Consider the following 25,876-nt stretch of genomic DNA (forward strand, 5'->3'; position numbering starts at 1 on the left):
ATCTTTTATGAATTAATTATGTAAAACTTTTATAATTAAGATCATGTGGAGCTCACAATATAACGTGATATTTTATCACCTTATTTTATCTTGATACAATTAACTATTTAGTGCATGTCATACGATTGATTTGGTTTTATTATTTTTAATACTCTTTTAGGATTTTTTTTTTAATGATAGATATAATAGGGTCATTATTTTATAATGTTGTAAGCAATTATTTTGTACACAATAGAATATAATTTTTTCTGTTGTATTATTTATTTGTTGTTGTTCTCGTATTTTTAAGTTGTGTTAGTTTTAAGATATGGGTTAATTTCACTATAACAAGTATCACTCTTATCATTATTACTATTATCAAATTATTATTATGTTATTTTTTTATTTTTATCACTATTATTATTATTAATATTAATGTTCTAATAAAAATCATCATCACTCTTCTTCTTCTTTTTCTTATTATTAATATTAATATTATTATTATTTTCATCATTAACTCATTATTACTATTATTGGTATCACAACTATAATCATTATCACTAACATCCTATTATCATCCCTTATCATTGTCACAAGCTCCTTACTACTATAATTTATTATCTAATTTTGAGTGTACATGAAATATTAAGCAAAACTAATTTTAACTTTATTTTAATCCCATGCTATTAATTAATTTTATTGTATCCTATCTTACTCATGCTCTCTATTAAATTAGGAGATAAATTCATAATGAGACAAGATAAGTCAAAAATTTTAAATTATAATAAATTTGAGCTTATTGAAAGGAGCAAAGCATTTTCGACAAGATCTACCTAAAATCAAGCATTTACTATTGTTGTCGTCGAAGCTCCACTTTACTATGTAACTTCATTTTTTTATGTTATAGTTCACACATTTATTTATTCCTTAATATTAAACAAAAGTGAATAAGCAAATACTTTTAATGGACGGAACTAAATCTAAAAATAAAAAATAGAGTCAATTTCGCACTCCGTTAAGTGGTGTTAGTTAGTCCTGAAGTTACGTTTAATTTCCTTTTACCAAACCAAACATTAATCATATGTTTGATGAAGAACTTAGCACAAAATAAACGTTTTCATTACGTGATTCATATGATGGGAAATTCTGAAAAGATGGATCAATGGACGGAGTCTTGAATCAACAATAAAGAAAAAGAGTTTGTTGCTTATACTCAATTGACCCAAGTATGTTGGATTATAGCGTCAAATAATAATACTCCATTACATGAAAAATTTTAGTTTTGGGAATATTAAAAAATTTAAGTCTAACAAAGTTGTTATAAAAACTGCGTCAAAAGGAAAATTGTAGTTAATGTTTTTCTTTTCTTCTGTTTGGTAGGAAATAAAAATTAAAAAATTTGACTTTTAGAAATTGTTTGTTTAATGAATTCTAAATTCAATTTTTTTCTTATTTATTTATTTTAATCTATTCATCGACATTCAAAAATCATATCAATTTATAATATATAAGTGCGTGTAAATCTTAATCTACAAATGAATTTTGTAAGATTGAATTAAATTTAAAATTCACTTCTTAACATGTGTAATAGTCATGTATTAGAGTTTATTCTAACGAAATTTATTTTTTGTTTAGTATATTGTTTTACCTTTTATCAAATCATCTATTAATGTTTATTCACATGTCGTTTGAAATGTATTTATCTCAACATAAGGATGTATCAAAAATCTTTCATCAATTATAAATAATGTTAACGATATATAAATTAGTAAAAAATGTATTTACAAATTAGTTTTGTATAATTAAGTTAGATTTAAAATAACTCCTAATTCACCTAAACATACCATAAAAATGATAGATGTATATATGAAAAGTAAAATTAAGAATTCATGTTAGCCTCCAATATTAGGGTTAGCAATTAGAGTTTAATGTGGCTATAGGTTGGTGGTATCATTAATACTTCATTCAAGCTAGCACAGATTGACTTTGTCTTACCTAATATAACCTATATTACACAATTTTTAAGTTAACTGTGTGAAATTAGAAAGAAAAAAAAGGTATACTGTAATTTTAATATTTTTTTCAATAATAATTATCATGGATATTCTGACTAATAAACAATTGATTGTTTTTAGTTTCTTCATTTAAGGATAAGTTTTGTTTTTATTCTTCAAAAAATAAATTATTTCTACGTCTATGTAATTAAAAAGGCAATTAAGTTAATATTTCTATTAATTTTTTTTTATCTATTTGTTATAAAATTTAAGAATCAAATGTAAAATTTAAATAAATTATTATGTAAATAACTTATAATTTATTAATCAAACAAGCGAAATTTATAATATTATTTAATTAAAGAGATTAAGACGATTTTTGTTTTCAAATCCAGTAGATTAAAATATCAAATTTAAAATATAGAGGTAAAAAATTTAAATATCTAGATGTATATTTAAGTAAAAATAAACAAATTCCAATTTATATTTTAGAAGAAAAAAAAAAAAAGGAGAGATAAAGAGCTAAAAGGTAAAAGTAACATTGAATCCTTCGTTTTGTTCTCACAAGGACTTTAATATTTTAAATTCAAGTTTCTGATAATAATCGTTAAAGCAAATACCATATTCAAGTGTCTATTTTAAAATTTAATGTTATTATAGTTTTTTTTTTATTCTTATAAGTCATTTGAATAAGTTAAAAAAGGAGAATATATATGAATTGTTATTAATCTTGACTCCAAAGTAAAAAAGACATTGTAATATTTCAAAGTTTTATCTTAAAAGAACTTCTGGTAGATTAAAATTGTATAGTATCTCTTTTAAAAAGCTTTTTCAAAGTATACTAATAACATTAAATAACACAATTTTACCTTCTCTTAATGTTGAAAAATGATAGTTCATTGAATGGTGTATTTAGTCCAAAATTAGTCTCATAATGGTAAACAGAGATTTAAATCTACCACATTAAAAAATTATTTTGCTTGGAAGATAAAATTTCGAATTTTGATTTTATACTATTGTGTTATTTTTCTACTGTATTTTTATAATACACTGATTAATTATTATTTTGATGTTTTAAAATATATTTAAAAAATATTTAAAATACCAAAACAGTGTATTTTTAATATTCAACTGATAACAATAAAAAAATCAATAAAAAAATCTGAACTTTAAAATTTTTTATTTATATTTTACTAGAAGTTATAAGACAAAGTTTTCAACATATTCTTGCTATCATAAGGACTTACTGTTAAATTATAATAGATTATGACTCTTCAGAATGGGAATGTGAATGCAAAAACCTAAAAAAGTTAGGTATTGAATTCATGATGACCACATTCGTAAAGGGAAGATTTGGCTAACAAAGTAATTGATTTTTGTGGCAATTACAATGTATGCTCTATTAATTGTGACACAAACTTCAATTTTCTGAGTAAATTCTTCAGCCATACAATTCAAGCTAACTTCACCATTTTAGTTTGTGGCTTTCAGCATTTTACCAAAATTTCATGTCCGTTTCAATCCTCCATTATCACAAAGGCACAAAAACCTCAAAAAATTGGGATCTACACGTGTCACCATATTAGCTTGTAAAATCAAATTGAGTTTGCACCTTACAAAATTCTCTTGACCAATTTTTTATACCCTCTGCATCTCTTTCACACACCCAAAAAAATCAGTGAGGTAACGACAAAGACAACATTGGATTAATTATCTCACATTCTTGCTACCCTCCTATTGTTACAGGAGCTATTTGCTAAGTGTCAACAAAGAAACTCAAAGAGCAGCAATGGAAGCTGCATTAAGCACTGCACTTGCTCTTTCACCTAACCAAGTATTCAATGCAGTAAATCCTGGTACTATAGCATGTCCATTTTCTAACTATGTTCCATTTTTCTTTTTTCATCAGCATATTGCACTGTAACTGTTTGTTTATATTTCTGACATATTTTCCAAAATTATAGAAGGGTTCATTACTTTTTGTAATCGCAGGAGATAAAAATTTTGCTCTGAAATATTGCAAAGATCGTACTGTTGTAATGACAATGGCAGCCACTGGAATATTGGGAAAAGGTGGAGGGTTGGTTGAGAAGCCAACCATAGAGACTACAACACCTGGAAGGGAATCTGAATTTGATGTAAGGTAATACCAACATCTGGAACAGTAAGCACAGTTGAGAGGATTTTATTTTATCACTGTATGATTATGCTGAAGAATTGAAGAGACGTGTTGAAAATTCGTGTGTATGTCTGGATAAGTTTTCTTACAAGTGTTACCAAGTATTAGTTTGGTTTCTTAAAATGGTAGAACCCTTGCCTTAGCCTTCTGTGATAGATTAAGCCTTTAGCTGAGTTGTGTTGTTATGTTGAAGCCCCTGTTATGATGCATTCAAATATATTGTAAGAACAGAAAGGGGATTTTGGTGTAGTGTAATTAGGAAACTGTAACTCCTAGTTCAAGGTCAGAAATTTCCACTGTCAACACTCAACACAAATTATTATATTTTGGAATCAGTTTATCTAGCTAGATGCCACAGAGAAAATGTTTTTCCTCTGTTTTGTGACTTTTTCTCATTTCTAGTCTATATCTTCTTGTTTTCATTTGATTTTGTTTTAGAATTTACATTACTTTCTAATAATATTTAAACAATTTGAAAAACTATAGATGCTGCCTCTGAAGTACAAATTTGGACCCTTAATTTCCTACTGTTACTGGGAGTATGGAGTAGATTTTAAATTCCATAACTATCTTTCAGTTTAGCTAAACTACTACAGCAAGAACTGAAAACCACTGATGAAATGAAAGCATTACTGCATATCACATCAATACTAATGTTTGATTTCTGGAACTGATCTTGGTGGAAGATGAAATGCCAAAGTTGTGTCAATAGCAAATGTCCAAATTATGTTGATATCTTTGTTCAAGGTTTCTTTAGTTGTCTGCCATATTAGTTATGGTTATTTCACTGATAACAATTCAACTTTCAATTTCAATGGGTGGTTCAAACTAAATAGACAAGTAATCCATTTTCTGGAAACGCATTCAATCTTTCTGCCAGTGCTCACTCTTATCTTTCTTGTTTGTTCCTGTCTCATTTCATCAAATGTTTGAAACCAAAAGGGAATGATGAAATCTTTGATCACATGTTTTTCTACCAGGAAATCTCGGAAAACATCTCCACCATTTCGAGTTTTGCTGCACAATGACAACTTCAACAAGAGAGAATATGTTGTGCAAGTGTTGATGAAGGTGATACCTGGAATGACAATTGATAATGCAGTTAACATCATGCAGGAGGCACATCATAATGGATTAGCAGTGGTGATCACATGTGCTCAGGTGGATGCTGAAGACCACTGCATGCAACTGAGAGGAAACGGCCTTTTGAGCTCAATTGAGCCAGCTGATGGTGGTGGTTGCTGATAGAAAAACAGATCATTGGCATGTGCTTATTTTGGCCTAGTACTTTCTTGGTTGGGTCACAAATCATATCATATCTTACAAATTACTCAGTTCCATAATGTTCTTCTTTCCAATTCCGACCATTAATGATGTTTGTATAGAAAAGTAATGACTAGCTAAGGAAAGGGATGGTAGCAGCTACTTTGTACTTAATACAAGACATAAATTGCTACCAATGGGTTAGATTTAAAGCCTTATACTATATCATCACTCCCTACATTTCCACCTTCACCGAAGCAAGACTCTGATATAAGCAATATTCAGAACATAACATAAAATTTGGATTCAGATGGTTGGTTGAAACTCAAGTAAAAGTTGAAGCACCAATTGGTTATCTAGAATGCTTCATACCTAAAAGAATAAATATCACAGGGAATGAGCTTTAACTATAGCAGTGTTTGTTGGTGTCTTGAAAAGCATTTTAAATGTTCTAGTTTGCAGCATTAAAAACAAACAGATATTGCTGATATATTCATCAGCACAACATTGGCTGCTTCCAAAGTTATCCAGGTTAGTTGCAATCTAGAAAAAGTGAAAATATAATCATAGCTAGATAAAAGAAAATCTAGGAAGCAAGAATAGCAATGACACTGACATGCTTTTATGACCGATACAACAACCTCAACAACCAAGACAAATTTGAGGTATACATAAATTTGGTGTCTTCTAGATACTACAATTGCTTCTACATGACCGGTCGGACACTCTTCCTAGATCTTTTGGGTGTTTCGATCTTCAGGTTACCGGTCCTATGTTTGGCCAAGGGTTTCACCGGTGAAAACTAATACCAATGAAAGCTAAGCCGAACCACATAAGGTATTGATATCACTCTTAATCGAAAACTTTAAAGCAATGGGTTTATGGATCTTTATTCTTATATATTGCTCTACTTTATCATTTTTATCCAATATAGGACTTAGACTCACACTTGAATTTCTAACACTTCCTATAAATCAATGTTTCTTGGAACATTGACACGACAACTCTACTTGGATCAAAGCTTTGTTTACTGTTGAAGAACTTGTCTTAGAAATTTTGTATCTATGCAGTTTGACTTGATCAACCTTGTTTGATTCATAATATGACTTGGGCTGATCAGATTTTTGGGCTAAAGTAGCGCATTCAAGCATATTGGGCCAGAAACAATCTGAAACAAAAATCAAACAATGTCCTATTCTTGTACACACATGCAGAAACCACCTAGTGAAATATTAACGTTGTTATCATTTCTCTGTTCTCTAATTTTCTTAGCTCAAATACCTTTCACAATTGCAACTATTGTGTTTGAACATCCCTGGTAGTTACTATGTTAACATTAATGTGCTATGCAAGACAACTCACTCTAGCCTACTATACTCTATACACTTAAAATCGTGTTCGATTGAGTTTATTACCCTTAGATAAAATAAAATTGGTTCGTTGAAGGACTTTGATAAAAACATTTAAAGACACTGGCATTGCGTCTCATTTTCCTCACCAATTATATTTCCCTGAACGCAAGCTAAACTATAACCATCTTTTTTCCTAAAATAAACAACATAAAAACTAATCAAAAAAATACAATAGGTATATATTAACTAACAAACTTCCCTAGTTTTAGTTTGAGAGCATTGGAGTGGATAATGATACTGAAATTATGTAAAGGATTACCCCATCTGATGAAATACATTATATTAAACAATTCCTTTTGTAACGCACGTGTTACCAAGAAGGGTTAATAAGAAGTTATATTGACAATATAATTTATTTAAAGTTATTCTCGACATTCTTGTTAAACTATAATTTATCGATGCTAATATCAATTAAACAAGAAATATTAAAGTCATTTTGCAACTTGCCAACAAATATAATTTAATTACTGATTTTACTTCTCAATGGTACATATATTAACATATTATTCTTTGTTTACTCTCAACTTACCCTTTACCGATATATCTCCTAACTATGTTTCTGACACAGTTTTTAATCTTTTTTAAAAACATGTTCAATCCACTGATACTTTTTTAAACTTTTCTTTATTGAGTTATTTTTTTTCTTGTATGTGGGATTTTAGTTATATATATAGAAAATAAATAAGAGTAAACCTGAACCTTGTGCATGCACATAAAGACAAAAATGAGATATTAGAAATCTACCTGTCTATTTACAGTTTACAAGTATAATAATAATAATAATAATGCATAAGATGCATTACCAAACTCTTTTTCCCAATTTAATTTCCCATCCACCAACCAACAAAATCAATGAATGAAATGAAATGCAAGCACCTCTTTCTCCGTGCCTTCTTCTCCTTCTCTCACTCCAATAAAGCCAATCCAATCACCCTCTCTTCCTCCACACTCCTCACTCACTCTCACACCTTTTTTCTCTTTAAACAATGGCAAATTTTCTTCTCTCACTTTTCACCATTTTCACAATCCTCTCTCTCACCTCTTCTCGCACCATCACTACTCCTTCACACACCACCATTCTCAATATCTCTTCTTCCCTTCACCAAGCCCATCAAATCCTCTCCTTCAAACCCCAAAATGCTCTGCAACAACAAGCTTTAACTCAGCAACACCACCCCACTTCACCATCTTCGTCTTTCTTCTCCGTTCAGCTCCACTCAAGGGAAACCCTCGTCAATGAGCAACACCCAGATTACAAAACCCTAGTTTTGGCCCGACTCGCCCGCGACTCGGCACGAGTCAACTCGCTCGAGACCAGGCTTCAGCTCGCACTCTATGGCGTCAAAAGATCGGACCTTTTCCCTACCCAGACGGAGGTCCGCCTCGAAGACCTCTCCACGCCTGTCTCCTCCGGCACCTCCCAGGGAAGCGGCGAGTACTTCTCACGCGTCGGCGTCGGCCAGCCCGCAAAGCCCTTCTACATGGTGCTCGACACAGGCTCCGACGTGAACTGGCTCCAATGCAAACCCTGCTCAGATTGTTACCAACAGTCCGACCCGGTTTTCGACCCGACATCCTCCTCCTCGTACTACCCATTAACCTGCGACGCGCAGCAGTGCCAGGACCTTGAAATGTCGGCGTGCAAAAACGGTAGATGCGAATACCAAGTTTCCTACGGAGACGGGTCGTTCACCGTAGGCGAGTACGTCACCGAAACGGTGTCGTTCGGCGGGTCCGGGTCCGTTAATCGGGTCGCGCTCGGGTGCGGCCACGATAACGAGGGGCTGTTCGTCGGGGCTGCGGGGCTTCTCGGTCTCGGTGGTGGGCCGTTGTCATTAACCTCGCAAATCAAAGCGGCGTCGTTTTCGTACTGTTTAGTGGACCGCGACTCGGGTACATCGTCCACTCTTGAGTTCAACTCGCCTCGACCCAGTGACTCGGTCACCGCGCCGTTGCTGAAGAACCGCCAAGTGAACACGTTCTACTACGTGGAACTCACCGGATTTAGCGTCGGCGGCGAGATGGTCTCCATCCCACCGGACACTTTCGCCGTCGACCAGTCCGGCGTCGGCGGGGTGATCGTCGATTCCGGTACCGCCATAACTCGGTTGCAGACCCGGGCCTACAATGCCGTGCGCGACGCATTCAAGAGGATGACCCAGAACCTGCGTCCCGCGGAGGGCGTTGCGCTGTTCGACACTTGCTACGACCTGTCGTCCCTGCAGTCTGTGCGCGTGCCGACGGTGTCGCTTCACTTCTCCGGCGACAAGATATGGGCGCTTCCGGCGAAGAATTATCTGATTCCGGTGGACGGCGCCGGAACTTACTGTTTCGCGTTTGCGCCAACGTCGTCGTCTCTGTCGATCATAGGGAACGTGCAGCAGCAAGGGACACGTGTCAGTTTCGATCTAGCGAACTCTTTAGTCGGATTCTCTTCCAACAAGTGCTAGATCGTGTAATTTACCACTTTATCCTTATTGTTATTAATGTTATGAAAAAAAAAAAATAACATGAATAATAGATGATATATATAGTGATGGTAGGTTTGTATTATTAATTGGATTGTGTGGATCCAAAAGTAGCTGTTTTTAATTTAATGAGAATGAATACTCCATTCCATTACATGGGTTGTTTGTAAGATTGATGAAGTTCTTAGCTTTTTTTTTTTTTTTTCTCTCTTCACTCTTTTGTTCTGGTTTTTGAGTTTGGAGTCTTAGGTCAATGTTCATGTTTTTCCTCTGTTCTGTACTCTGTTGTGTTGGTTAAAGGCTTTGCATGTAGGGCACATGGCATACAAAATGTGACAGTGATGTGAGAACTTAACTTGTTATGTTTTTCTTATTTTATTTGGATAATGAAGGAGATTTAAGGATGTTTGTCTCTTTGATCTTTTTTTTAATTTTTTCTCCTTATTTATTTTAGGACATATTTAAGGTTTACAAAAAGAATTTGTATCAGCTTTTATGTAGATCGAGGTGAAATCATGCATGCATAATCTTATAATCTTTTCCTAATGAATATAATATAAATAAACCTATTATTATTGTGAAGGTTAAGGGAAGAGAAGAAGGGTAGCATACCTATTTGCAAAGGGTGAACATTAAAAAGTGGGGCAGAGGGTCCGTGATTGTAGGCCAAATAATGCATGGATGGTAGCAGTAAATAGGTTTGGTTCTGTCTACTTTAAACAGCTGGAATCCACTCTTATATTTCCCTATTTTCTATTTCTACCAAAGTATTTACCAATATTACTCATTACTATTTTTATTTATGATAATGATAATTTGTATTTATTTGTTGACTTTAATTAAAAGTATGATAAACGTATAAAATACGGATAATTTCATAGCATTATAATTATTTATGTTAAATATCAAATTAAATATTTATCTAAGATGATAATTTTGATCTACATAGATTAGAAATTAATTTGTTTAATAATACACAATTTTCTACATAAAATTCATAGGAAAAAACTTTCAATTTAACATTAAGTTTTGAAAAAAGAAACATTATCAATTAAATATATTGAACCCTATAACATTTTGTAAAAGTTACTCATTGTAATTCGATATTCCCTATAAAATAATATAACAAAATAAAATATTGGTTTTACACTTGTATTTGTTGTTTGAAGTAATGTATTGAATTCAAATTTTCTACATAAAGTAAATATGATATGATGTTCTACTAAAAATGATTATTTAAATTGAATTATTGAGGAAATTGATAGATAATTTATACCAAATAAATGAGATATTTAGGAAAATGTCATGTTGATATGTTATTGTCTTAGAAAAGGGTGGATGGAAGAAAAAAAATTTTGTATTTGTAAAATTGAAAGCAGTGGTTGGGGATGTTGAAGCACAGTGAAAGCAAAGAAGAGAGAGTTTGAGTTATGAAATCATGTCATTGAAAAAAATGGTTGAATGCAGGTTGGTCAACCACAAATGCTGCATAAAGTAAGTGCAATGCAAGTCCCAAAATCTCATACTTTACACACGTTACATGTTACATGTTGCACGTGTTGTGCCACTAATTGATAAAGCCTCATATATAATGGTTTTACAAGACAAAGATGTGTTTATTCCTATTCTTTTAACATTGTATTTTTATTAATATGAAATTTTTATCCATTATTGTTAAAAATTTTATATTGTTAAGACGAATTTACAAAATATAATTAGATACACACTTTATTTTACAAAGATTGAATTATATTTAAAATTTAATTATTAAGATGCTATCAGATCATATAAAACCTATTTTTTTAAAATTTATTATTTTAAAGATTTTACATCAATTATAAATAAAATAAATTTATAATATTTAAATGAATTCAAATCTGTTTATCGATTTTCTATGAAGTTAAATTAAACTTAAATTCTACCTTATAAAAGTAACTTAAAAATTTATAAAAGTAACTTAAAAATTTAAATGATTGTTTTTGATGAAATCTCTTAGGGTAATTATATTTTTCAGCCACTCAACCATTCAAGAGCTTACTGATTGATACGGTTTTAACTAAAGATTATAGTTCACTTTATGATGAAAAATCACTTTATATAACATGGGTTCATTACACAAAATCTATGAAGTCTTGGGACAGGAAAAAGTTTTGTATGTTGACCACTGATTACGCATTGGGATCATCCAAAGCGGTGTGAAAAAGGGAGGGTAAGTCAAAGAGGAAAAAGTGGGGTTCATTAAAATTTGATTTCAAAATCAAGCACTTCTCTTCATAAAGAGAATTTGATGAATTCCAACTACTAGGAGACTATTGTTGAATAGTATATTATTTTCTGTGAGCATAGTTGTTCTGTTCTATTCCCGAAACTATTTGAAAGTGACATGATATGGGCAATAATAGATTGTTCACACATCCAAGTCTTGATAAAGAACATGATTGAACCTTTTTACCTTCAACAAGTTTAAGAATACATTTGGCAATTTTTTTTTTTTTATTTCTTTTAAATTAACCTAATGTATCCAACGTTCTTCTGAAGGAAATTGACTATTTCCTTTTTCAGAGTGAAGGTAAGGTGTGCACATGATCATTGAAAAAAAAATCATGGTGAAGAAGACAACAAAGCTTGCAAATATTTCTTTATTTTCTCTGATATGGTCAAAAAAGGAATGATATAATCTCAATTGAAGAGTTGAACTTACCATAAAATCAATGGAACAGTTAACGTGTGGAGGACTTTCTCATCAAATAACACAACAAACTTTCTTTGAAGTGTGGCTTCCAGAGCTAACAATCAAAGATGATTTTTTTTTTTTTAAACAAGAGAAAAATAAGTCATTTCATTTTTTTATCAATAAAAAAGATGAAATGGAGTTTAGTTCTGAGGTAATGTTAAAACACAGTCTTGTTTGTTTCCAATTCAATTCAGCCACTCTCAACTCGTGCTATATCTTTTTTCGGAATCATAACAATAGTTGTATTTATTTAAAATATATTTAATTTAATTTATTTAATGAAGTTTTTAACAATTTAATTGGTAAAATTTATTTGTATAAAAGTAACTGAAATTAAAATTTTACAGAAATTATTAACTAATCCAATAAAGCATATCCCATAATAATTTATTCTATAATTAGAGTACTAGAGAAGAGGTTTCTAAAATAAAACAATGTTGCATAACAAAAAAAAAATCGCCAAAACAAATCACGTGACGGTGCATTGCAAAATTTAATGACTTAAGCACTCATAATTGAAGCGACTTTTTATATAAATTTGTTAAATCTATATACTAATTTGAAGGCATAAGTTTGAGAAAAGGAACTAATTTTCAGTCCACACTTCTTCTTTCATGGGCCCGTCAACAACGACTTTATAGTGTTTTGTCGTGTACAAGAAAAGAAACAAAAAATCCTCTCTATTTCATTGCAACATTGTATAGAGTAAAACAACAGTCATATGTACAATACATTTGATAGTTGAATATTGACAATATGTTATCGTTTTGTCTGCAAAAATAAAGACCACTGAAAAGAGGTTGCATTCCGACCACATGCACCATTCAATTTGAGAAATCGATCACTGCAGAAGAAAACTGAGTTACAGTCCACGTGGAAGATCAACGTTTTTCTCTCCGACAAGGAATTCCTCTGGGCCATTGCTGCAGGAAAAGAGAAGGGTAAGAGTGGCTGAAATCCATCTATGATAGTTAGTTATAACAGTGAAATTAGTCATCACATATTTTTACCTAAGATAACTGAGAGCAGACATTCGGTAGAGACAGGTGAAGACCAATACATGCAATCCAATGGTATAAAAGAATGCGAAAGCTCGGGCATACCTGCAAGTGATTTTTTTATCAATTAACTTGTACGATAACCAAACTAAAGATACCAATTTCCTTAGTTTCAGCATGAGGATAACGATTAGACCAACTCTTATCTACATAATCAAGAAACCGTAGAAAAGAGAGTAATAAAGCAGCATCATACGAGACAACCAGGAATAAAGGTGAAGAGACAATGAGCACCACTTTTCTTCGGAAAAATATTAGGTATACTCAGTGGAATAAATTATTTGCAACTAGCAGATTCCCATGAAATAAGAACACTGGTAGAAAGTGCGCAAGACAAGAATACCATTGAGGTAAATAGACTATAACATCAATAAAATAACATACATATAAGAAAGGCTGTGTCAAGAATTGACCAGGGTAACCCTAAAAACTAAAAAGTGCAACCAGTTGGGCTGGGGAACTTGATCCAGAATTCGAGGGAGTCAAAATAATTAAATTTACAATTTTATATTATATTATATATATATATATATATATATATATATATAATTTAAATTTTCTTGTAAACATAAAAGACCATATACGACACCAACAGAATACGTAACGCGATCACATACCTTATATATATAATAAACAACATTAAATCGTTACAATTTTTCATTAATATTTTAATATAAAAAATATAGGTATATAAGTGGTTCTGAAAAGCTTGGGGGAGCCATGGCTCCTCTCTAGCCAATCATCATAGCTCCACCCCTGCTTGGGTCAGTAGAAAGAGGCATTGTTTTCGGCAGACAGAACCAGCAAGAAATTGGAGATTCGAAAGCATGAAAGCTAGCCTTCTCCAAAAATTAATGGTTGGTGAAAAAATTAAGACTTAAATATGCTTTCCTGCATACGACCGATTTTTATCTTGAATACCCAATAATTTTTTTTCCTTTAAATTGGATTCTTAATAAATTAAGAATTTTGATTTAAGTTCTTAGATGAAATATTAATTTGGTTCAATTCCTTGAAATATTTCTAAATTTCCCTTTTAATTCCTCAAGATTTTATTTATCACAACAATTGATATATTTTTCATTATGCGATGACGGAAAATGTTAATACAAGTGACAAAAGAAACTTACTCAAATCTTGTGACACGTTTGACAACTAAACAGTCACGTGGACCATGGAACTGATGAAAGAATCGAAAGAGACTTAACCAGAAACTTTGATTAAGTATTCAATTTGAAGGAAAATTGTATTGGATACTCAACAAAAATCGGTTATATATTGAAGAGCTGAAACATATTTAAGCCAACAATTAATGATGAGTTATGAGCTTGCAAGTCAATGCATTAGAAGAATTGAGAAATTTTTTTTCTCCATTATTTTGAAATCAAATAGTTTAATAAATAATTTAAGCAAAAGAAAACAGGAGCATTGGATAATTTCAAAAATATTGTAGAAGCATTAAGACATACTTGTTACCAAGGAGAAAACGCCCACTGCTGAGTGTAATTCGGTCCCTGAATCCCAACTCCTTGTATCTTTGATCCCTTTCCTAATTAAATGAAAATAGATGAAGCAGTTAATTAAAATTAAATAAAATTGATAATAGAACACAACAAAGGCAACGTTTACATATTTCTAACCAAATCACTTCTTTCATCCAATACCAATTTGCCCTCCCTTTTCTAGGTAAGGTTCAAAATGGGAGACGGAGATCTATGCATATAGAGAATCCAGTGTTTAATAGATCCAACAAGCAACAACAACTATTTAAATGCAGGTTTAACCGACAAAGTTTAGATTTTCAATCAAGGACATAATAGGTATCTTCCCTGTACCAAAGGCTAGTCACGTACAACTTTTTAATACTAGTAATACTACACCTGAAAACTCAAGCTATTTTACAAACAGTTATAAAGAAGTCACGTTTGATGGCAGTCACAACCTTAAAATAGATAGAACATTCATTCAAAGATTTTATTGTATGGTTTTAGGCTTTTAGTTATCTTGGACATATAGACATCAGAGTTTTAACATGTGTGTATTTCATTAAGGCAGTGAAGCCATGACACTAATACAAACTAATAATGATGCATGAGCCATCTTTTAAAATGCCGGGTTTCATTACATTAGTCAAGCTGGATTACCTTTTTCGAGAATGCAGCAAAAGGATTTATATCATCCTCATATATCTTCTTGTATTTTGATTCAACATCTGACGAGAAACCACTTTCAATATCTTCAGCATACTAAACAAAAATCACAAAAAAATCTCAAGTTCAGGGTAAAAGCTAAAAAACGATCTTGAAGAAAGAAACAAAATGATGCAAGCGCAGTTTAGAAAACCTTTTTCGAACCCCTTGAAACCACTTTCTCAATATTATAATCTTGAACATAACGCATCTTCCCATATAGTTTGACATTATCAGCTTTACTCTTTTCCAGTTCCACTGTTAATATCCCAATCTTCTCCTTCAATTGCCTTATTTCCTATTAAAAGCGAAAATTTCACCCAGGTCAACACTTGTTACACTGCCATATCCATAATCTAAAATTTGGTTTAAATAATGTTAGATATAAAGAAATAAAATAAATGAGGTAATATCAATTATATACATACCTCTTCTGTCTCTCGCAAGCGGTTCCTAAATCGATCTCTTTGATTACAAATCACTTTAAGCATTGAGCTCTGATCTTGGTCCAAGGATACTTGCCTTTGGTCTGTGTTCTGATAAACAAAGAGCCAATTTAAGAGTCCTTCAAATATTATTTTAAAGCACTTACATACAGAGGAATATTTGGGTGTATGATTAATCAATCACCACTTACTTATCCAGCAAAATAATTTTTCATTTTTTCCGACGTCTTAATCTTCTAATTGCAAAAATAAATATTTGTAGCTAAATGCATCATTAAAAAAACCAAAGAAAATAGATTGTATCATTAAACCATCTGTCTCAAAGCTTAAGCTGTAAAGAAAAAGTTAAATAATGGTGTACATCCCTTCAAAGCGTGCTAACTTGAAGCACATCTAATGTTCATCTAAGTTTGAATGGGAGAATGCGAATTATAAGAATCAATCTATCAATTGTCTGGTAAAAGAAGATTTCAACCACCCCATGAACTAGCTATCCCAAAAGCATAAGTTGGAAAAGGCTTGTGATGAATTTTGCTAATATCTCCAAGAGATGCATCTGAAATAAGAATTAAATTTATCCATTGTTCAGTACACTCAATTCCACTCCAGCCAACAAATCACTGATTAAGCCTTTTGGTTAGCCTAAAATAAACTAATGGTTGAGGCAGCATCTATTTCCAATTTCTGCATGCATGACATTAGTGTCTTTCAAGATTATTCTTTGAAAAGAAATAAAATCCAGAAAGAATGGAAGCACAAGAGAGGAATCTACCTCAGAGGCCTCAGCCCCTCCCGCATCTGAAAGATCCCAATCATCAAGGAAGTTGCCTTTACGATCTTTTGAATTGGAACTATATCCCTGTATCAAAAGAATTAAATGCATTATAAAAATAATAATTATCCTAATTTACAAATGCATATACAGACAAATAGAGATCAGAAAAAGAGAGCAATTCATATCCTAATCAAAGTGGGGGATATGTAAAAGTGGTGGCAGAGACAATTATTCAAAACCTTCAATATGTCATCTTCCAACTTCTGTATCAATTTTTGTTGTTCATTAACCTTTGTCGTAAGCTCTGCTATCTTTTCTTCAGCTGTTTCCAGTAAAGATGTTTTCTCAGAAAGTGAGACCTGAAATGGTAAAACTTCATCTGAATAATAAAGGTTTTTGAAATGCACAGCAAGAACACTTGTTATCATCTTAAAGAACATCCTTCTACATGATAGTGTTACTGAGTCCTTAACATGAACAATGCTCAAATGAAGGAAGTACAGAGGATCCTTTTGAAACTGGTCTTGTTTTCTTCAAAAAAAGGACATTGCTATGGTAGTTGATCATTTATTTCACCCTAATTTTTGCAAAGTTTTCTCTGTTTATAGGGGCAGGAAGACTGGGCATCCCATTGCTAAATAAATCACATTCTTACCTTCAACTGTGTTAGTTCATGTTCCATTTTACGGTTCTTATCAAGAAGAAGAAACTCCATCTTGCTCATCTCTTCCCCACTTGTAGCCACTTCCCAGTCTTCAGCTTCAATTGAATTATATCCCACTGCCTGCATGTATAGCTCACAAGGAGGTATAAAAATAGTGAAGTTACAAGAGGTAACCAAAATAATAAATAAGAGAATGCAAGAAACACTAACACCACCTGCAAAATTTTCACTTTCTTTCGCAGATCATCAACTGTTTTTTCTGTAGGCCTTGCTTGAAGTTCCTTCTTCATCTCCTCAAGAGCAGCCTCCTACATTATGAAAAGACATAAAAAAGTGAGTTAGCTCCAAAAATAATTTAGAGACTCAAATTAGCAGACATGTATTGTAACTGTTCATACTACGAGATAATGGCTTTAGATATACATAACAAATGCTTGTAAATCACGGTATCATACACAAAGAAAGTTTCACAAAGGAAGAGCACTATCAAGTTGCATTTTTATATCTCAAATAATGGAAAAGAAATATTCATCATCAAAGTGAAAGTTCACAGACCTACATGCCAAACCACAATTTGAATTGAGAATTTTGTGACTGGAATAGTTAAAAAGTAGTTTCAGAGTCTCATGAACATGAAAGAACAAAACTATGTGCCATGAAATGATGCAGATGGAATTGCTAATATATCAACTGAAATGCATTTACTGTGGAACTTGTACAATTTGAAACAATATATTGGATCAAAATATGTGCTTATTCGTAAACCACAATTAACTTAACATGAATTCAAATATCATTAAGTAGATCTGATGTAGACTTTTGCAAACCATAATATTACCTTTTCATTGAGCATTGCAGTAAGTTTCTTGACATCATTCATGTGTTCCTCTCTTTCATTAGATAAGGTTGTTTCAATATTGTGTAGTTCCAAGTTCAATTCAGAGATTTGCTTTTCTTTGGCATTTAAAGAATTCTCAAGTGCACTAGTTGAGTCAAAACTATCACTGCAAAAATAAAAACAAACAATAATCTGAAGAGTGTTATCCAGTGTAAAAGGTAAGAAATTAGAAGAATTTGAGCAGTATCAATGAGTGAGTATGCATATATGAATATAGGATCAGATAGACAGAAAGAGAAAATAAGTCAAGTAGCTATGCCCACTGAATAACTTTTTGTACGACTAATAGGTTGAAGTGTCCAGGTAATCGCTTCTGTTAACAGAAAGAGATAAAACCAAAGGTGAAGAATGCAGTTTGCTTCGCTTGCTCTGCTCTGAATTTTATCAAGTGGGTTTGTTTTACAAGCTTTTAAACCTGAACAAAATAATTAAAATAATAACACATAAAGCTAAAAATACCAAATTAGAATCATAAGAGTAACAGAAACAGTGCTATATATCCAACAACTTCTGGTTTGTTGCTTAGCATATTCATAGAATTGTGATAATTTTACTCATTTTGGAACAAGCAGCTGCAACTTTCACTTTGTTCCAAGAAATAGCAAATTGATCATAAAAATAAAACTGGATTTCTTGATGAAAACATGGATTTGAACAATTTCAACTAAGTTTGCCTTTACTAATCATGTTTGGAAGAACGAAGACCAAAGGATCTTTGGAGAAAATGCAGAGCAGAAATGTTACTGAACTTAGAAGGGACAGTAAAGATGGATCGTGTACTTACAACATATTGCTTTTGTTTAAGGTAAAACTTACATACGGTTCAATAGCTGCTATTTTTTTTAATTACACTAGGCGCTTCACCTTGTTAAAATGTAGGGAAAGCTTTACATTAAAGAATTATACATATTACCAAGGTGAAATTCCAATTCTAATTAGAGAAGAGTACAAATCACATCCATAGAACTGTAACTTCTGTTCTTGTTTAGCTACCAATGAAAATAATGTTTATGTACAATTTGGAAGTTAGAAACTTGAAATGCAGATAATATTGATTTTAGAAAAAAGAATAATAAATAGAAAACAAAGAGGACTGCCATACCTATTCTTAGTTTCAGTACCTTCATTTGCTGTTTGTAACTGAGATCGGAGAAGCCCCTGCATAGACAAAGAAGTATCACAAGAATAAACCGTAAGTCTAATTGAATGTAAAATTGCATCAGCACTCAGCAGATTGAGACAATGAAACTCATCCAATTCTCTTCCTCTCTACCCTAATTGATACCAAACAAGGGACCAATCCTTTTGTTCCCCTGTTCCTTCCTCTCCCATCCAAAGTTTGCATATCCAAAGAGCCTTAGTCATTTTAAGATTTGATCATGAGCTAGTAATAACTATCCCTACATTAAAGACCCAAGAAATTCCTGAACAAATAAAACTGTTCCTTTAGCATGACAATTACAAATTATATTTAGCTTACAGTCAATGATAGCGTTAGCATATAATATAATGTAGTAATTCAATACTTTATGCCTGGTGGGAAGAAAACTGTTAGCGAGACCAGAACAGTATAGAATATTGAGGGGTAGGTTGTAAAAGAAATTTAAAGTTGATTATAAAGGATATTAAATGAACTTTAGAAAGGAAAATAATTTTCTTTTGAACTTTCAACAATAACAACAACTACCAACCCTTATAAGAGTTGGAATCTGTTACGATGGTGAATGAAGAAGCCCAGTCCAGCAGGCCCAAAAGGGTCTTCTAACAGAATCATGGCTCTGAATGTGTTTATTATGGATAAAAGCATAACAGTGGTTCCAGAATATTATTATGATATTATGCAGCTGGCAACTTGCTAGGATAAATTCTGTTAGAATGAGGCATTGACTACTATATAACCTGTGTACTCTAATATTATGAGATATGCTGAATATAATCTGAGAATTCCTTCTCTTCTCTAGTTTAGGAGGCTCCTCTGTCCTCAAATTCAGAGACCTTATTTCAATCAGGATCCCTACAAGAATCAATTAATAGTTGAATAACCAAACACAGGGAATAGTTAAAGGATTTAGTGTTAAGACGCCATCTCCCTTGGTTACCAATATATTTTTTCTTGTTCCACTTTTGAGTATAGAAGAACTCTGAAGGGAATGGGATTCAGAGCAAAGTAGTCTAACCAGTTATGGAATTAGTAATAGTTGTTAATATTAGCAAGTATCAGTTACAGAACTGGTTTATTTGTTAGCATAACTAATAGGATGGGAATGAAAGGAGAAAACATTGAGAAGTGTTGGTATTGAAAAACAGAAAAATAGTTCAGATGTGAAAGCAAAAAAAGGGAACCCCTTTGTCAATGGGAAACCCTAAGAAGGAGATTTCTACCTTTCATTCTAAACTTAAATTCTGCATTGTGGGTTTGTAAGAGACTCCCCGCTATGTAATTAAGATGTATATGGAGCATGAATTGATTGCAGCAGTGACATTTTTTGAAGGATAAAAGCAACAAACAGTTACAACCCACCAGAGCACCTAATGTGAAAAAAAAAAAGAATACAAAAAAAACTCAAGCCTTATCTCACTAGGAAAAGTTTGCACCTTAGATCAAACTCTGCCACTATGCTCTATAAAACCTATTACTAGGCTCTATAAAATCTATTTTTTCAAAAGAACAATTAAATAGATCTAAAGGAAGTGCACTATACTATTTCATACCTTCTAAAACAAAAAGATAGAAAGCAGCAAAAATTGAAGAATTTGATCAAACGGGATAGATCCAAGGAAGTGCACCATACTATTTCATAACTTCTAAAACAAATAAAGAGAAAGCAGCAAAATTTGAAAAAAAGTTTATCAAACAGGTAAACACATATACAAAAAATCATACTTCACAATCAAATTATCGAAATAAAAGATGGTAAATTTCACCTTCTCTCTTTCTAAACTAAGAAGCGTTGTTTGTGCACGCTCCACTTCATCCATTAGAATTGTAACCTCCGATTGCTTAGCTGCCCTCTCTTCCTCTGTAGTTTTCAAGAACACAGGAGAATCATGGTCTTAATATTAGATAATATCAGGAGAATCACGGTCTTAACTCTTAATCCGCAGATTATAAAGTAATGAAAGAACAAATGTTACAGATTCCAGTGAAGTATACAACTAAAATTGCAGTGAAAACTATTAGATTACCAGATTGGGCACGGAGTTCAAACAACTGGTTTTGAGCAATTTCATGCAATTTCTGCATATTAGAAACACTGTCTTTGGCATGCTGCAACTGGTCTTGTAGTGCTTGTTCCCTGCATAAAAAAAGAGATCATCATACTAGGTAATCAAAGCAGAGGACACTTCTGATACAGTAGTAATAGTCAGTCTGTACAGAACAAGAGGGACAAACTAATGGGAACCTAGGTATTTCATATTTGAATGTAGAAAGAGAGGAATAATTCCAAATAGCATAAACAGAACTTACAAAACATGGACTCTCCCTCACTCACAGAAAACTGAAAGCTAACGAAAACGTACACACAGAAAGGAATAAAAAAAGAAAGTCAAGGTCATGCAAGAGACCTTAACATCCATCCAATGTCACAATAGGTCCTTCTTTGCCCCTCCTTTTCCCTGTCAGACCTTCTTATACTTCACACGATTAACAAATTTTGTTTCTTCCTCCCACCTTGCCATGTGTACAAGTAGTACTTGGAGCCAGTGTTTATTTGGCTCACACATGGTGCGATCCCATACCTCCCCTCTCTTCTTTCAATGGTCCCGTAATGCAATTGTTGCATGTACTAAACTGAACAAACAAACAATTCTCCATAGCAGAAAAGATTGTAGGATACCTTTCTTTCAGAACTTCCAGTGTTTTCTGGTTTTCTTCGGCCAGACTCCGTTGTTTAATCTCCACAATTTCTTTCACTTTCTCTTCCATCTAATACACATAAATTCAAATGACTAATTAAAAATCATGAAAGAAAACTAGGTTTAATTTGTAATTGAAATTTAAAGATATTGGGGATCTAGAGCACTCCAAAACAGATTGAAAGGAACTTTATCAATTTGATGGTAGGGAGTTGAATTCAGTTATGTTAAGATAATAAACCGGCGTGAAACATGCAAATGCATCCCAAATTCACTTGTTTGCACCATATATGCAAAATTCATGAGAAATCTTTTTACTGAAAAATAGGGTACAAAATCAGCAACTTGGTAAGTCCTACTTTGCCCCTTTTCCAATAGATTTAAGGAAAGTTGTAGGATACAGTATTAGATAAAACACATGTAAAGCAATCTTTAGTCAATACTATACCTGTAGTTACTGTACCCCTTAGTTTATTCATCCTTATATTATTAAGAAATTAAATTAGACAAGGAACATGGATAAAGGATTAGGATTTAGAGATTTAATATATTAAAAACCATTGTTGTGCTTTCACCTAAAAGCTTTTGGGAGAATTGTTTCATAACAGAAATGAAAACAGGCGGTCAAATAGGATCCTGAAAAACACACCAGTTGATACAAGATTGGGAACAGGAGGCAACAAATAAAAGCATCAACAGTTGTTCTCCTCTAGAAATGAAAGGAACTGCTACATTACGTAACCATATACAACAGTATCAGAAGCATTAATAACCTGTTGCTCTAATTGCCTATTTCTCTCCTCAAGTCTTCGTATTGTAGCCTGCTGATTTTTCAAGTGAGTTGCCTCTGTTCTGAACTCCTCAAGCTCCACTTTCATTTTCCGGTTTTCAGATTCAAGTTCAGATAACTTGAGATCTTGCTCCTGTACAATGAAAACATATCAGAACATGAACAAGCATACGTAAACATGCACATCCTTCACACATAAAACATAAGTGCCAATGCACAAAAGCATTGTACCTACAAGTTAGCAAGCAATAAAAATGGATCTGTTATTGCATAATAAATTAATGACGGAGGCCTAAGTTGATAATCTTTAAATATACAAACTAAGAAAGTATGGTTGCCAAACTCTCTGAAAGTCAAAATATGATAATGCGTTAATTAAAGCAATAATGAGCTGAACAAAAAAGATATACTGGAAACAGAATATTGTCTCAGCATAGATTTGATGGCAAGGAAACACCGCTAAAGTTGCATGCATTCCAAGATGGAAGGACCAGTGCTCATTGTTAAAAAAAGCATTATTACATCAGTATCTCTATATCAGAGAATCATACACTCATTATACATAACTAACTCAAGAATGTATATGCAATTCATCCAGTAATACTACACAAGTTCTTTCACATACGAACACAATAAAAAATAAAAAGAACGAGGAACGTAAGCTAAATCCTAGAACTCACAGCAATCGATACAAGAGCTGGATAAGGATCGGGAGCTTCATAGAGCTTTTGATAGATGTTGAGAAAAGCATTTTCTCCAAACTTGGCTCTCTTAGTAAGATTATCAACCTCTTCCTGGTACCCCTTAAGCAAGGAACTGAACAAACTTAACTTATCCTCCGGGGAAGCCTTTTTGAAATCTGTAAGAAGTATAATATGTAGTTTCTCAACAAACGACAAAGAAAAAAAAAAAAAACAGAGCATGAAAAAGCAGAGTGCAGCAGTGCTCCTTCCGTTGTTCCAATTTTAGTGAAAACATGCCCGAAGATGTAAATATACATTATCCAAGGTGAACTGTGAACTTTGAAGCTTAAATCAAATGCTGATTTCGTAACAAAGATCAATAATAATTCTACTAAATACGTTTCTAGCACAATTCGGAAACAGAAACGAAAACACTAACTGCTCATACCTCTAGTGTTCTCTGCAAGCTTGCGTCGATTTTTCTGACTGTTCTCCTGATTCTCCGCAATTCGAAGCCCTTGCTCATCCAATACTGTTTTCTCCTTCTCCAACTCAAAATCTGAAAAGAAGAAAAATAAAGTCCCGAAACAATAGTAATTGAAACAATGCGGCAACGCATCATAGATTAGAGACAGCCAAGTCAATTGCCGCACACAGAAACACAGACTAAGAAGAAAGCTATGAATATCAATGGGAAACTGGAAAGAGCGAAATGAGAAGAATCAGCGAAACGTGGAAGTGAAGTTTCGATGATACCTTTCCAGAAGGCGGAGACGACGGAGATCGGAGAAGAGGATGGAGGAGCGGTGGATTTGTCCCTCTCGGGTCCGGATCCGGATCCACCTAATGGAGCCTCCATTTTGTGGTGCAGTGTCTGAATTGGTTGAAGAAATTGTGTTATAGTTTCTTCTTCTCTTTTTCGTGTCTCGGTTTCGGGTTTTGTATTCGCCTAACCGGAAAACTCTTATGTGCTGAGTAATGTGGAATCAGAAAAACGGATCTGAATGTGTTGCAAAGTTAATTAAATTAAGTGATATTAGCTTAAGCTTAATACCTTTTATTCATGTTTTGTTTGGTCAATAACCAGTGATTTAGCTGGGTTAATAATTAATTTGTATCATTGTTATCAATTTTTTTCATTATCCATGAGTAATTTTTACATTTACAGGTTCAATTTTGAAGGAGACAGGTTCTTCCTTGTAATCGTTGGGCCGAGTCGGTACTCTGGGCTTTGAGCCCCCGCGCCGCTCAATTTTTGGGTATTTGTTAATTTGTCTGTTTATTTATTTTAGGACAAACTTTTATGACTTAATTAGTTAAATCTAGAATTCCTAAAGTTTGAGGTGAACTTAAAATAAATTAAAAGTGTTTTTTTAGTAATAAGTAAAATATTTGAGGATTATAATTTTTTTTTCAAAACTGTTCCCAGCCTTTAAAAATGAATTTGAGATATTAAATTTTTTTACAAAATAAAAAAATTAGGATTTATTTTCTAATTTTGAAGCGTAAAACCGTTGATTGTTGTGTTGGGAAATGGAAAAAGAATAAAAGAATTGCCAAGAGAATTTTACACAAAAAGCTATATTAATATTTAATTCATAGTTTTATTAGATAAGTAATCGTGAATTTATCGATAAACAAAAACATTGGTACAGGTAATATTCAAAGTCTGGTAAGTAAACTGGTTCCGTTATCAACTCCAATGAAGAAAAAAAGAAAATGGTCAATATGATATTGGAATTGACTTTTACTTCAATTGTATAAATAATTATACGAATTGTAGATTAAGTTTGACAAAACATTTAATCCAAATTGTTGATGGAATTAGTTTATCCGAATTTGACAAGGTATTTTAATAAATTTTAGTTTGTTTTACTAAATCATTGTATTAACATTTTAAAATAACTTACCTAAATCAAACTTGTGTTTTATTCTCTTACTCATTAAAATGAAATCTTAATGTACACTTTTTTTTTTTAACAATTTATTTAACTTCTTCAGATTATTTCTTTATTGTTGCATTATGGATTTAATGTTTGAATTGTTTACTATCGTTTAATTGTTATTTTTTGTATTTTTTTCAAAACATAATTGAGAAATGGTAACTGTTTTAATTTATAATAAAGAATAAATTTATACGGAAACATTACTTGGACATTAATTTATATAAAGTTAACCATTTCAATCACAAGAAAATAGTAAAATTAACATAATTAAATGTTTAACTCTACGAAAAACCCATGATCCGGTAAACAATATATTTGGGTACAGCAAAGGGAGACGCATTACATCTAATTAATTTTTCTGTTTTACTTTTTTGAGTTGATACTAGAAAAGAAAGAAGAAGTAATTTCTAGACAAAAAAATAAAAAAATAGTCTCTCGTAAATGATTCTAACTAATATCAAAAGAGAAATAACGAAAAATTACAATAATATAAAGTTCTCGACAACTTATAAATGAAAGACATGAATTTCAAAATATTAA

The 25,876-nt window shown here is 32.3% G+C and overlaps 3 protein-coding genes across 3 annotated transcripts; 2 read left to right on the forward strand and 1 right to left on the reverse strand.

Moving 5' to 3' along the window:
- Positions 1–3,638: 3,638 nt before the first annotated feature.
- LOC114181545 (ATP-dependent Clp protease adapter protein CLPS1, chloroplastic-like) lies at positions 3,639–5,638 on the forward strand. The gene is made up of 3 exons (XM_028068021.1): positions 3,639–3,829; positions 3,966–4,116; positions 5,133–5,638. The coding sequence occupies exons 1-3, from the start codon at positions 3,763–3,765 to the stop codon at positions 5,395–5,397; spliced, it is 483 nt and encodes a 160-aa protein (XP_027923822.1). The 5' UTR covers positions 3,639–3,762; the 3' UTR covers positions 5,398–5,638.
- Positions 5,639–7,706: 2,068 nt separating this feature from the next.
- Positions 7,707–9,496, forward strand: LOC114182375 (protein ASPARTIC PROTEASE IN GUARD CELL 1-like). The gene has a single exon (XM_028069244.1). The coding sequence runs from the start codon at positions 7,814–7,816 to the stop codon at positions 9,275–9,277; it is 1,464 nt and encodes a 487-aa protein (XP_027925045.1). The 5' UTR covers positions 7,707–7,813; the 3' UTR covers positions 9,278–9,496.
- A 3,105-nt stretch (positions 9,497–12,601) lies between these two features.
- LOC114182207 (protein CASP) lies at positions 12,602–24,422 on the reverse strand. Its single transcript, XM_028069022.1, has 19 exons — positions 24,147–24,422; positions 23,839–23,949; positions 23,388–23,566; positions 22,691–22,840; positions 21,899–21,987; positions 21,246–21,355; positions 20,985–21,079; positions 19,162–19,217; positions 18,000–18,165; positions 17,377–17,469; positions 17,153–17,281; positions 16,737–16,856; positions 16,495–16,581; positions 15,705–15,812; positions 15,431–15,574; positions 15,232–15,333; positions 14,557–14,636; positions 13,040–13,132; positions 12,602–12,952 (listed from the first exon to the last, which is right to left on the reverse strand). Exons 1-19 carry the CDS (start codon positions 24,247–24,249, stop codon positions 12,892–12,894), a joined length of 2,076 nt encoding a protein of 691 aa, XP_027924823.1. The 5' UTR covers positions 24,250–24,422; the 3' UTR covers positions 12,602–12,891.
- Between the last annotated feature and the right edge of the window lie 1,454 nt (positions 24,423–25,876).

Source organism: Vigna unguiculata, chromosome 4, assembly GCF_004118075.2.
Source record: "Vigna unguiculata cultivar IT97K-499-35 chromosome 4, ASM411807v1, whole genome shotgun sequence".
In the NCBI taxonomy this organism is placed as follows: domain Eukaryota; kingdom Viridiplantae; phylum Streptophyta; class Magnoliopsida; order Fabales; family Fabaceae; genus Vigna; species Vigna unguiculata.

Excerpts from the sequence above, each read along its gene's own strand:
- LOC114181545 (XM_028068021.1), top strand. The coding sequence starts at position 3,763 with ATGGAAGCTGCATTAAGCACTGCACTTGCTCTTTCACCTAACCAAGTA. Across the intron at positions 3,830-3,965 it reads ATTCAATGCAGTAAATCCTG|GAGATAAAAATTTTGCTCTG; the intron begins GTACTATAGCAT and ends TTGTAATCGCAG. Across the intron at positions 4,117-5,132 it reads GAATCTGAATTTGATGTAAG|GAAATCTCGGAAAACATCTC; the intron begins GTAATACCAACA and ends TTTTTCTACCAG.
- LOC114182375 (XM_028069244.1), top strand. The coding sequence starts at position 7,814 with ATGGCAAATTTTCTTCTCTCACTTTTCACCATTTTCACAATCCTCTCT.
- LOC114182207 (XM_028069022.1), bottom strand. The coding sequence starts at position 24,249 with ATGGAGGCTCCATTAGGTGGATCCGGATCCGGACCCGAGAGGGACAAA. Across the intron at positions 18,166-19,161 it reads GGTACTGAAACTAAGAATAG|TGATAGTTTTGACTCAACTA; the intron begins GTATGGCAGTCC and ends TTATTTTTGCAG. Across the intron at positions 17,470-17,999 it reads CTGCAATGCTCAATGAAAAG|GAGGCTGCTCTTGAGGAGAT; the intron begins GTAATATTATGG and ends TTCATAATGTAG.